At 40.0% G+C, this 13,731-nt stretch overlaps 1 protein-coding gene across 4 annotated transcripts in view; it reads right to left on the bottom strand.

Moving 5' to 3' along the window:
- Nucleotides 1-13,731, bottom strand: part of MYH10 (myosin heavy chain 10) — a 135,238-nt gene that overhangs the window by 26,355 nt on the left and 95,152 nt on the right. For all 4 annotated transcript variants that reach the window (XM_074970843.1, XM_074970844.1, XM_074970845.1 and 1 more), the window contains 9 exons: nucleotides 11,470-11,663; nucleotides 11,095-11,216; nucleotides 9,707-9,776; nucleotides 9,450-9,610; nucleotides 8,387-8,495; nucleotides 8,151-8,282; nucleotides 6,508-6,714; nucleotides 4,790-4,927; nucleotides 4,020-4,143 (listed from right to left, as the gene is read on the bottom strand). In XM_074970843.1, the coding sequence (XP_074826944.1) occupies nucleotides 4,020-4,143; nucleotides 4,790-4,927; nucleotides 6,508-6,714; nucleotides 8,151-8,282; nucleotides 8,387-8,495; nucleotides 9,450-9,610; nucleotides 9,707-9,776; nucleotides 11,095-11,216; nucleotides 11,470-11,663 (1,257 nt within the window). The remainder of the gene's footprint in view (nucleotides 1-4,019; nucleotides 4,144-4,789; nucleotides 4,928-6,507; nucleotides 6,715-8,150; nucleotides 8,283-8,386; nucleotides 8,496-9,449; nucleotides 9,611-9,706; nucleotides 9,777-11,094; nucleotides 11,217-11,469; nucleotides 11,664-13,731) is intronic.

The raw sequence follows: 13,731 nt of genomic DNA, 5'->3' as shown, positions 1-13,731 counted from the left end.
TCTGGCAATTACCTGAATCACAAGAGTTTTATTTCCTGGGGACGGAGCAGATTGCTACGGCAAGTTGTTACCTTGAAGTGACAGACGCAGAGTAATATGAACCCTCTGGAGACAGCTTCAGAAATATCTTAGAAGGGGTCTTTAGTTTTTTATTCCTGGGCTTCCAGGAAGATTTGAGTATCTCGGGAGATGGACAGGGTTTAGAGAGACTGAAAAATCCCTTCCCTTACAGAGCTCAAAAGTCCTTATCCCTCCCCCATTCTATGCCATCCTTCTCTGGATGACAGCTGTCTCCTTATACTGCTGCCAGCTGAGTGGGCTGGCTCCATGCGCTGCATCACCCTGTCTGGTCTCAGCCTACATCAGACCCCCCTTCACCCCATTGCTGGCCCAATGACAGAGGCCTGAAGAGGTCACAGCATGAGTAGAATGCACTGAGTGCAGCAGCATACAAACCTCTGTGGCAAGAAGCAGAGTGACTAGGGATTTTCTACTTAGAAAAAGCTCTCAGGCTCTGTTTTCATGCTGTACTGCATTCAGGATAGAGAGTCTTGGGTGTCCTCAAGTCACCTTTCCTGCAGTTAACCTCTTGAGAAGCAAGACTCAGACTAAGGAGTCCTCTCCTGGAGGACACCAAAGTCCTTAAACCAAATTGTTCATTGGTTTAGTGGTTTAGATGGGATGGGAAGGAGAACTCCAAGGTCTGCGCTACAAGATGACTCAATCATATTAAAAATAATGGAAATGGACTCAGGCTGAAGTGTTTAAGTGACACCCATTTTGTGATTAGGGAACCTAAACGAGTCATCTGAATTATATTAGCTTTCTTAAATCACCTGCAGCATTGCTCTAATAAATATAGACAATAGGCTCTTTATACTGAAGCTATTTGAGAGGAAATAGTTATACTTTCCTTGGGCAAGGAGGGCAAGCGTGAGTACTGCATATCAACTTTAGCTTTCCATTTTAAAAAATGGTCCTCACAGTGCCCCCTAAGATCCACCAGTTTGTTGAGGCAAATCAGCAATGGCCAAAGCTGATTTACTCAGATGTTTAAACAAGCATTCTTTTCCAGTGAGTAACTAGTCCACTTATGTCCATCCTAAGGCATCTGAAGTATCTCAAAACTGGTACAAAAAAGTCAGCTGCTACCCTTATTAGTTCTAGTTTTGCCCAACTGAAGAAGATTCAAACGTTTCAATTCTTCCATAATCAAGTCAGTTGTAAAATATGAAGCAAAACTGCCCATAGTACAGAAGATGAGACATCATTTCAAAATTAGGGTGCAGAGAACAACACAGACTATAAATTTTGCACAACGTTAAGTGCCAAGTTGGAGTTGCACAATAACCAGACATTTTACAGCCAGAAGCCATTTTGTATAATCAACTCTAAGAGGAGATTACACAAAGTTGACTTGGCAAGTGGCTGCTTAGAAAACATTTTATGGTATTTCTTATAAAAACATATGATACGAAACAAGTGTCAAGAGCAGAAAAGGAACACTTTTAGATAAACAGAGCATCAAGACAAGCAAAAGTTATTTAGAATTAGTTATTCATAAATGATTTCGGCTAGCCAAAACAAATATAGTTAGCCTATAACATTATTAGGGCTGTCAATTAATCACAGTTAACTCGTGCGATTAATTCAAAAAAAAAAAAATCACGATTAATCACAGTTTTAATCACACTGTTAAACAATAGAATACCAACTGAAATTAAATATTTTGAATGTTCTTCTACATTTTCATATATATATAGTAGTCTGTGTTGTACTTGAAATCAAAGTGTGTATTTTTTATTACAAATATTTACACTAAAATGATAAAAAAATCGTATTTTTCAATTCACCTCATACAAGTACTGGAGTGCAATCTCTTTGTTGCGAAAGTGCAACTTACAAAAGTATAGATTTTTGTTACATAGCTGCACTCAAACAAAACAATGTAAAACTTCAGAGCTTACAAGTCCACTCAGTCCTACTTCTTGTTCAGCCAACTGCTAAGACAAACAAGTTTGTTTACATTTACAAGAGATAATGTTGCCCTCTTCTTATTTACAATGTCACCAGAAAGTGAGAACAAGCATTTGCATGGCACTTTTGGAGCTGGCATTGCAAGGTATTTATGTGCCAGATATGCTAAACATTCGCATGCTCCTTCATACTTCGGCCACCATTCCAGAGGACATGCTTCCATGCTGATGACGCTCGTTAAAAAAATAACACGTTAATTAAATTTGTGATTGAGGAGGATTCTCCTTGAGGAGAATTGTATGTCCTCTGCTGTTTTACCTGCATTCGGCCATATATTTCATGTGATAGCAGTCTCAGATGATGACCCAGCACATGTTCATTTTAAGAACACTTCCAATGCAGATTTCACAAAACGCAAAGAAGGTACCAATGTGAGATTTCTAAAGATAGCTACAAAAATTGACCCAAGGTTTAAGAATCTGAAGTGCCTTCCAAAATCTGAGGGACACAAGGTGGGGAGAATGCTTTCAGAAGTCTTAAAAGAGCAACATTCCAATGCAGAAAATACAGAACCCGAACCACCAAAAAAGAAAATCAACCTTCTGCTGGTGGCATCGGACTCAGATGATTACAATGAACATGTATCGGTCCACACTGCTTTGAACTGTAATCGAGCAGAACCCATCTTCAGCATGGATACATGTCCCCTGGAACGGTGACTGAAGCATGAAGGGACATACGAATCTTTAGTGCATCTGGCACATAAATATCTTGCGATGCTGGCTACAACAGGGCCATGCAAATGCGTGTTCTCACTGTCAGGTGACATTGTAAACAAGAAGCAGGCAGCATTGTATCCTGCAAATATAAACAAACTTGTTTGTTTGAGTGATTGGCTGGCTGAACAAGAAGTAGGACTGAGTAGACTTGCAGGCTCTACAATTTTACATTGTTTTATTTTTGAATGCAGGTTTTTTTGCACATAATTCTACATTTATAAGTTCAACTTTCATGATGCAGAAATTGCACTACAGTGCTTGTATTGGGTGAATTTAAAAATACTATTTATTTTGTTTTTTTACAGTGCAAATACTTGCAATCAAAAATAAATATAAAGTGAACACTGTACACTTTGTATTCTGTTGTAATTGAAATCAATATTTGAAAATGTAGAAAACATCCAAAACTATTTAAATAAATGGTATTCTATTTACAGTGCGATTAAGCGTGATTAATTTTTTTAATTGCTTGACAGCCCTAAACATTATTTTAGAAAAATGTCATTTGAATGTTTTTATCATATGAAATTGCAGCTACCATCTGGAAAAGGCAAGCATTGTTTGCTATTACTAAAAGGAAGCATCTAGCATCTTGAATTTTTAAAGAAGTGTTTGTACATTAAATGGGTTTCCAAAAGTGAGGCACTAATAGCGAAGACCAGATATAGGTTAGTGTGGCCATATGTGACACCAAAATTGGTGTGGCCAAATGCTATGCCAAAATAGAAGAAGCCTGATGCAAATGGAACACTTAGCTAAAGAAGGGCTGGATGGACAATAAAGAGCAGCTACTGAGGTATCCAAGCCCTCACAAAAGATGCACATTTTGGGGCGCATCTGACGTATTTGTCATACTTGAGACTAGTGAACATAGCACCTCCATTTTAGTAACTAATCTTATGAATGACCAAGGTATACAAACCATTGTTCCCCACCAAAAAAACAAACATTAAGAAAGTGATGTTGATGAAGAGCAAGTCAACATTCATTCACATTCCAAAGCCTTCAATATACTGGAAGTCAATTTGCAGTGGTTTGAAAGACAAGAAGAGAAAGATGAAGTATGTCGTACTATAATTTACGCAGCGTATCCACTCTAATTTTGAGATGTTCAATTTTATGAACTTTATTTTAAGAACTCCTCAATCCCTAATTAGTGCATAAAACAGGGGTTCCATTGTACTCAGATTTACTTTAAGTGACCTATTACTTCCTATCATACATGCCAAGTTGTTAGAAGGCATATTCAAAAAGATCTCTAACCTTCCAAATCTGTGATCATCATTTCCTGTTTGTTCTTGAGTTTGGCCAAGTTTTTGGCCTTTTCTTCTTCTTCAGCCAGCTGAGAGGTGCATTCAGCAATTCTATCCTCCGTTAGTTTCTTTTCCTAGTTGATAAAAAGATTGACTGTTAGAGTATATAAAATGCCCTCAGGCACCGATAGAATGTGAATGTAGGAATTCTGTATAGAAATCTTATACCTTAGTACAAGCTTTATTCCAACGGGCTGCAAGTTAGCATTACTGCTCAGTTTGACTAGCTGCCAAATAACGAACGACCCCATTTAACAGTGATTGGTGATATGGGATGCCACGCCTGAGATATCATTTTTAGATAGTCCGTGCCCAACACTTTTCCGAAAGTGCTGAGAACAGACCACTTGAAAGTGGACCCCCATAAGGTGCCTCAAGTTGGGTACTCAAAAATTGGGGCACTCCAAATCGTTAGCCACTGTCAACAAGAAGAATATATATTGTATATGCTATTGAGCACTGCATGAGAGTAAGTGAGATAAATACTCCCAAAGATTCTTACTAAAAATTTTGCATTTTGTATTTAGTCTGTAGGAAGCAGCTCAGGCATGCCTCCCTCCAGGAAGATCACAATACAAGGATAATCTTGGAAGGATTGAGAATACATTGAAAAACATGTTGACACTACCAGAAAGCCTGACATGTCCACTGCAAGCTGCCACCTCCCACATTTTCTTCTAACATGAGAGGTTTTACTTACATCACATACAGGTTTCTCACCTTCAAAAATTTGGAATTTTGGTCCTCTAGAAGTAGGATCTCTTCTTCCATCTTCTTGATTTTAGCTTCAGCAGTTACCTTTTCAAGCTGCAACTTCTGTCGAGCTCCTTCTTCTTCATCAAGTTGCTCTTCTAGGTCCTAAGAAAGAAAGCACAATTGCATCATGTTTACCATATTTCCCATCTGCTCCAAGTCAACAGAAGCACAAAGCTCCTCGCTATTTCTAAAGAGGCCCCCTCGCTTTCCAGAGTAAAGCGCTAACAATGAAAAGTGGCTTCAATTGTAAGAGCCTTACCCTAGTATAATGCAACTTTATACTAGATAGTCATAATCTGATACACTACGTAAGTGCAAAGTTGTGCTTATAAATCTCAATTATACTATAAGTCAGGAAGTTCAAGTGTATGCTTTCCAAAGCAGCTAACACAGCCATGTTGCATTTTGTACTGCTGTATGGTATATTAACTTTAACAGATGCACACTCAATGGGGCAGAGTATATGGCTCCCAGAAGGAATGCAAGCCACTTGGACTGTGAAATGGCAGCCATAACATTGCACTGCTTTTTCACATTTAATTTCCTTTTCCAGCCCCCATCATATTAGGCTTTATTTATATCAAAGCTTCCCCAGAGAGCACTGCACACAAGCAAGTGTGTAAAGCTTGACACTGCTAGTATCTGGGGCACAGCAGAAATGCCACTTAGACCTTTAAATTTAAGTGTGGGGGGGGATGTTAAAAAATATATAGGAGGATGAGGAGAGGGATGCAGTGAAAGGAGCTTGCTGGACCTCATAAAGGATCTAGATCCCTAAGAGGGTTTCTGAGACTGGCATGGACATCTAGATATACATGTAAGTGAGCTGATAACAGCACTTTTCAACACTTCTGTTGCAGCCACAGTAACATCATACTATTTTCCATTCATTGACAGTTGTTGCCAAATCAGTTTCTCCCACAAAACTTGGAAGACCACCTGAGTTCTTATGGAAGAATGCGAAAGATTTTCAAGAGCACTTCCTGGCTTTCAGAGGACTGCATGTTCCTTTACACCGAGGCTTTTTTGAAAGTCTCCCCCAACTCAAGTCTGAAATATAAGACCTAACCCACATCAAGATGCAGCCATGAGAGTGCAAAAGAAAATCTGAGCATATCTGGAGTGGACGAAACAGTCTTTGCATGCTTTGGTGAGACCTAGTGAATGGATTTCTCTATGGTCACGAACAAGCATGAAACATTTCACTTCCATCTCTGAGGAAATCACATGGATCTTAGTTCCCACAGGGAAGCACCTAGGCCCTGTGCAGTGTATTCCCAATCCCCACCCCACTTCAAATGGTATTAAAGCTCCCTCAAGAGCCATGCTGCCACCAACTCTCCACCTGCATTTGGTGCAACTCCCAAGACAGCATTTTCTGCATACGTATACTTGGGGAAAATCCATGCTTGTTTCAAGGAGGATGATGTTGCAAATATTACCTACTCCTTTCTCCCTTGTTTCACCAAATATTCATACCCATGAAGACCACAAAATTTGTACAAGATGGATCCAAGATGCTAGGATATCGCTTTTCACTCCCCCTACCATCGACCCAAAGGCGCGATTGTTTCCACTCCTTTCATTCCCTCCAGGCGAAGTTATTGGGGGTGAGACTGTAGCCCAATATTTTAGCGTTCTGATCATATGTCCTTCCAATTGCCATGCACTAAGAGGAGTACCTGAATATGTGCCTGCATCTTTTTCTTTTCATTTTGCAAGACTTGGTTCCTTTCCTCTTCCTCCTCAACCCTGGATTCCAGATCATGCAGAATTTCTTCTAACTCTTGTTTTTTGGCGGCCAGACGGGCTCTCATCTCCTCAGCTTCAGCAAACAGCTCTGTCTCTGCCTGCAGCTGCTCCGCAAGAATGTTCTTTTCTTCTACAATCTGCAAAGGTTACGGAACAGCGAACCCTCAAGCTTCTCTACTGCTCCGTTGCCAAAAGGCCTCACATGAGATTATAGACCTGATTATTACAGAAGTTGAAAACTAACATGTACCCTTTTCCAATAAGTCACAGAAGTTAAAAGCATAAGACCATTCTTTATCTGGTCCACCTTCTGCCTCACAGCACTAGACTGTCTCCTAGGGGGTATTTTCTGAAGTTGTGTCCAGTTCAGTTTTTAGTTATTCATGTGATGGAGCTTCCCACTACACTTCCCCTGAGGAGACTACATCTGGTCTACCAGGCAGAAATGATCTAACCAAGATAGTCTGACTAAGAGTAAAGTAAAATAAGGTAATGTCAACTCATTACTTCTAGTTATTCCCTCCTACATCATCTTAAACAACTGCTCTCCTTCCTTGGCAGTTACATCCTTTGAATACTTTTAGACAGTTTGACTTAAGACTCTGTTTAGCCAAAGTAGCCACATTTAGTCCTTTTGACAGTTTCCGCAACCAGTCTGTCCAGCCTCTTGTCATTTGTTGCTCCTCTCTGAATTTCTTCTCATTTATCTAAAAAACAGTTTTTGTGCAGTTTTTTTCTTATTTCCTTTTTACACTGTATTCATCACCTTAGTACGCATTTCTTATTTTGGGCACTTCATATGGGTCCAAGACATCACCCACAATGCTGAAGAGGAACTATCACCTTCCTCCTCTATGATAGGATACCTCTGCTTAGGCCACCCAAATTCTCTTTTGCATTTTTTGCTACTGTATCAAAGAGCAAGCTCAAGTCTAATCTGATGTCCACTATTTCCTCTGGCTCTCTTGGAATTACTGCTCGTCTGATTTTGTATTATTTTCCCTAGGTTGAAATTCATTTTATTTCCTGCTCTGTAGATTCTGCAATATTAACTCCTGTCTTCACCAATCAATAACCAATTAAGATTTTAAATGACTTGAACAAATACCAATCACAATGACATCATACACCATTTCTGCTCAATAGGACACACATATTCATCATTACTCTGATCCAGTTTCAGCTAGAAACAACAAAAAATAAACTTCATACAAACCTGTTTCCTCTCACTGGTTATTTACAAACATAGGAGTGCTACAGAAAAGTTTCCTGGCCTGAAATTTAGACTTAAAATGCTACTATCAGCATTTCCCCCTCCCCCCCCCCCTTTTAAAAACACAGAAAAGGCTGTCAAAATACCTGTCCCTCTGTTCTGAAACAAGATGATTTGTCAGGTTTGGATCCATATGTAAATGAGTGAAATCAACAAGTGGTCTTGTCTCACATAATACAGTTAATCACTTGCTGTACAATGCTCTGTCCACAGAGCTCCCACGGATGTCAAAAGGAGTTCTTCACACAAGACTTAGGTCAGTACCTGGCCATTAGAGACTTGATCTTTAGCACAACAAACCTGCTGATGTTTCCTCTCCATCTCCTCAAGTTCTGCCTCCACTTTTGTCTGTTTTTCCTTCACCTTCAGCAGCTCCTCATCCTTAGCCTGAAGTTCTTCCTCCTGTCGAGTAACCTGCAGAAGAGGCTTCACCTGCAATGGAATTAGAAAGTGAACTGTGTGTATGGAGGAAAACGTGTAGCATAGTGTGTTAGCTGCTTAACACAAGTTAAAGAAAGTGACAGAAAACAGCCAACCTTTGTGAAGACTCTCCACCATTGCCAGTGCCTTAATTTTAGATATGCTGCACAATTCCTCTGCAGGACTTTTAAAGCACTTAACTGCTGCTGTTTTTTTGCAAAGGCCCTAAAGGCAGAAGCACAAAACATTTTCCACACTTAGTAAGGCCAAGCATAAAGTATATTTGTATTTGTAGTTAGGTGATCATTCTGGAACACTTTTAAACCACAACAGGCTGACTAACCTGATTTATGGGAAACAGAACTCTAGAGTGATCATTTCTCATCTAAGGATCAAGCTAAGACCCAAGTTCAGCATTCATATTACAAAGAGCATTTGTGATAGGCTGACCCCCTGTGCTAACAGTCCCACAAACGACCTCAAAGACTGAACTCTCCCTTGAATCCTAGAGGTGGCCCTCCAGGTTAGGTTTGAGACATATTGGTGGGGCAATAGAGTTTTTAAAGCCATCAATACATAACCACCCAAGCAATAATTAAGACATTCAATGGTAATGAAAATAAAATTACAATTTCATACTAATCGCATAACCAACTTAGGGCTAGGCATTTGACCGGTCCAAAAAAACTGGTCAACTGACCAAATATTGGTCAAATATTTTAACACACTAATATATTAGAACAGTAACAGTAACAAAAAGGAGTAAGACTTTATGGTCTCCAGTAGGCTTAGCTTTAGCTAGATAAAAATGTACCTGAGTTATTTCAACTCAAAAATGTGAAACAATTAAATGAAATTCTTAAAAAAATAAAGAAAGAATGGCACCACGAGGTAGTCAAAAAGGTAGGCTGCACCCCTTTGTCAAGACATTCTTGCTGGACTATAGAACTATGATAAATCGCATGATCTTCAGCGAGTGTCAGTTTAGGCTTGCAAGCTTGCCAGTAGCCATTATTCGATCTGTTAATTCACTAGCTTGTCAAACCTAAAACAACTATTACTGAAGATCATACAATTTACTGGGTTAAGCCATGTCTTCTTATAAGAAAGTATGTATTAGAACTTTAAAAAGATTAAGTTTCGACTTTAGATGGCCACTTCAGTTGCTCATTCACTCACTTTCTGGCCAGGTATCCTCTGCAGACAGCTTGGAAGAAGATAATGATGTCTGTGATCTTCAGATCCCGTTCTTCTTCTAAATGTGCCAAGACACCAGCTCGGAAAAAAATCTTGCTCTGTCCAATTCTGTACAAGTTGGGGTCCAGCTCCAATGCTCTGATCTAAGTGAGAGGCAAATCAATTCTTTATAACAAAGAGCACAAAACAATGTACTCTTGGCTGCAAATGTTAAATGATTTACATCACTATATGCTTACCATTCGTTCACAAGCCTGCTTGCCATCCATAAAACCCTTAGGGATTGCATTAGGAGTAAGGATCTCATACCTGTAAGTCAAGAAAAGAACAAAACCACTGGACCCAGTAACGAATCACTGCCAGCCCAACCATATTAGCAAACTGGCATTGATTTTCTCTATTTCTGAACTGTAAGTCTGAAACTTTTCTCACAAAAAAGGGAGAAGAATGAACTGGTAGCCTCAATGTTTTCACCAGCAGCATGCAACAAGAGGTGAACCATCACCCATCACGCGCGCACACTTGAGATAAGATACTGTTTGGAGGAGGAAAGGTTAATGTCTAAAATGCCAAATTTCCTTGAGTTGGCTTCTTGACATTTAGGTATTTTATTCCTATACCTGTGAATACCCAGAAAGTGTTTCAGAACTGACACAAATGCACTAAGAAGAGAGGTGTGGGAAGTCTTTCTCCATACATTAAAAAAAAAAAAAAAAAAAAAAAAGAGAGAGAGAGAGTTTGAAGTACTGCTTTTTGGAAGAAAGACCAAAATAGGCTGTTTACCCTGGGAAGCTGTGAATTGCCAAACCCACTGGGGGAGAGGGTAGGGAATGACTTCAAAGAGAGTTTATCCAGAAAGCGTTTCAAATGATCCATTAGGAAATATTTTTTACACCATTGAAAAAGGAAGCTCCACCCAAGGCAAGATTTTCAAAAATGTGTTAAAAAAAACTTTAAGTTCCATTTTCAAAAGTAGCTCAGGCACCAAAACGCCCATGTCGCTTTTGAAAAATGGGATTCTAGCGCTTTTTACAATTTTGCCAGAAAAGGACAAGATGTACAATTGCTAGCATTCCAGTTACTCTGTTTCTAAAAATATAATCAGTATATTCAGTAAGCTTTTCTTAACACCTACCTAAAGTAAAGAGCCTTTGCACTCACACACAAGAGCGCTTACCACCAGGAGGCAAAGTCACAAAAATCTGACCAACCCTCGTTCACCTTCCTACTCTAAAAATCAAGAAAAAAGTAAAGAAAACATTTTCCTCCATGAGACCCGAATGACACTACTCTGGCTTACTTTAAATATAAATCAACATCTAAAGAAGTTTCAGGAAAAACTGTGTCTGCCGTTATTTTTAAAAGTCTGGAATCTTGGGTGCCTGTGTGGAGAATGGTTTGGAACTGCGTGGGAAGAGACATGAGATGGCAAAAGAAAGACGACTCGTGTTAGAAAGGGAAAATAGGAAGTATCCCAAACACCCTCCCCTCAGCACTTCAGCCTCAAACCACCTCCAGATTCTTTTTTTTTTTTTTTTTTTTTTTATAATTTAAACCACCCCCCAAACTGTTGTGTAAGTTTTAACTGAAAAAAAAAATAAATTGTAAAAACCCAAGCTAGTCATACCTCTGTCTGAATTCCTGGAATACTATCCTGTTTGGAAATCCTTGTCGACAAATCCTTATTCCTTCCAGGACACCATTACAGCGAAGCTGATCTAAAACCAGGTGTGGATCCAATTTTCCAGCCTGGACAAGGAAACAAAGAATACCTTTGTACTCAACTTATGAAGGAAAGAGTTATAATTTTTCACGACTTCACCTATGTTTCCATGTACACATGATACAGAAGAGATATTCTGCCTGTATGAATATCTTAAGTACTCTCCCTATTTTGAAAGGAGGAATACAGTGTGCATCTGTATGAGGTCTATTTAGAACCCAGACAGTGATTTTCAGGTCAAAGATTGCTAAGAGTACAAAACTGGTGTTCAACCCATACCCTCTTCTCGTGGTTTGGAATGATGCAGCGAACAAAGTTGGGATTAGTGTTTCGGAGAGTTGCCATCAGTTTGGTGAGAGATTCCTTGTACAGTTGCCCAACAGTACGAAACATGCCCTTCTTGGTCTTGTATGCAGAGCCAAAAGCAGTCTCTGTCATACCAGTGACTTGATCCAGGCCCACAATACGATCCACTGGGAATGACAAGAAAATAAAATTAAGCAGATCTTAACATTAGTCAGATATAAAAATATGCAGTACACAGGAGTGACAGTGCAGCAGCAAAAGCTTTGTGGAACAAATGGTAGAAGATGCCATCAGTAGACAAGGCAGTCACAGCATGTGTTCGGGACACTGTGCAGAAGCAGTGGAATTGAAAGCCACAAACTTATATGGCAGAATACTGTAGCTTTGACAACTATGTACGAAAACATCCAGCTCTTTATTTTGAAGTTCTATATGCACCAATAAAGCCATTGTCTCTATTTTAAGTGAACTCTCGACTGATGAGCAAAAGAGAATTACTTGGAAACTGCAAGTTATGAATGATGTGAAAAAAAGCTTCTAAAGGCAAAATAATTCAAGGCTGAATATTTGAAACTTTGAACTGCACAAACTCTGCACATCTTCTTAGATTAGAATAATCACATATATGTTCTATACATATTAATAGAATGAAATAAAAGCCCTGATGTATACTGGAGACTAGTTGAAAAGAGGTTTCCTCTTAGCTCCTCTATAGATGGTTATGCTTTCAGTGAAAGAAAGGGGAGATAAATATGCTGGAGTTTTGAAAGGCCTTAGTTATTTTAACATCAAACTGTACAGATTTCCTCAGCCAAAAGTGCAATAGCTTTAAAGTACAAAAAGCGCAGAACAAAATTTCATAAAGGTGTTCCAAAGCTGCAATAAAGCATCAGAAAAGAGACTTCAGAAGAGGGGGAAAAAAATCAAAAACATTCAGTAACTTAAATTTTTACTAGATATCTCTACAGTTTTTTCTTCATGAAGCATAGGAGTCTGAATGTAACTCAAAAGCCAAATTTCCAAAGTGAACTAACCATAGACACTTTTTCTAATCTTTCATTTCTCATCCAAAAAGGAAGCTCAATACCTTGATGCTGGGAGCTGGCATTTCTCATTACTGAATTCATACAGTATGCACTGGTAATCAGTTCCAAGCTTACCAGCTAGAAACAAGTACACCTCTACCCCGATATAATGTGGTCCTCGGGAGCCAAAAAAATCTTACCGTGTTATAGGTGAAACCGCATTAGATTGAAATTGGTTTGGCCTCGAGCATTTCCATTATTAATAGTCACTTCCCGCACCGACTGACCCCTCAGAACCCCCGACCCATCTAACCCCCCCCCCGCTCCTTGTCCCAACTACCCCCTCCAGAGACCCCCCCCAACCACCCCTCCCAAGACCCCACCCCCATCTAAGCCCCCTTGCTCCTTGTCCCCTGACCGCCCCCTCCAGAGACCCCCCCCCGTCCCTAATCATCCCCAGGACTCCACCCCCTACCCAACCCCCCTGCTCCCTGTCCCCTGACTGTCCCGACCCCTATCCATACCCCCGCCCACTGACAGGCCCCCTGGGACTCCCACACCCTATCAAACACCCCCGTTCCCCGTCCCCTGACCGCCCTGCCCCCAGAACCTCCAAACCATCCAACCCCGCCTGCTCCCTGTCCCTGACCGGCCCCCCGAGATCCTTTGCCCCTTATCCAACCCCTCTGCCCTGGCCTGGCACCCTTTACACGCCGCTCAGAGCAGCGTGTCAGAGCCAGACACGCCGATCTGCCGAAGCGTGCAGCCCCACCCCCCAGAGCGCTGCTTTACTGCGTTATATCCGAATTCATGTTATATTGGGTTGCGTTATATCGGGGTAGAGGTGTAGTTATACCTAGAGTCATTCAAACAAAACAATGCTTTCAGAATTGGTTCTGTCTACTTATTTCATATACAATATTTCATAAATGACAATGTTTTATATTTCAAGTTGGAACCAGCTTCTCATATTTTCATAGTTTATAGATTTATACATTCCAAGGTCAGAAGGGAACACTGTAATCATCTAATTTGACTTCCTGTGTATCACAGGCCACAGAACTCCCCCAAAATAATTTCTAAAGCTGAAATTTTAGAAAAGCATCCAATCTTGAATTTAAAAAATTGCCAGTGTTCGAGAATCCATCATGGCCTCTGGTAAATTGCTCCAATGGTTACTTTCTGTTAAAAACGTATGACTTATTTCCAG

This window comes from Natator depressus, chromosome 14 (genome assembly GCF_965152275.1).
Source record: "Natator depressus isolate rNatDep1 chromosome 14, rNatDep2.hap1, whole genome shotgun sequence".
In the NCBI taxonomy this organism is placed as follows: Eukaryota; Metazoa; Chordata; order Testudines; family Cheloniidae; genus Natator; species Natator depressus.
Note: the sequence above shows the minus strand (reverse complement) of the source record. Positions and strands in the feature narration are given on the sequence as shown.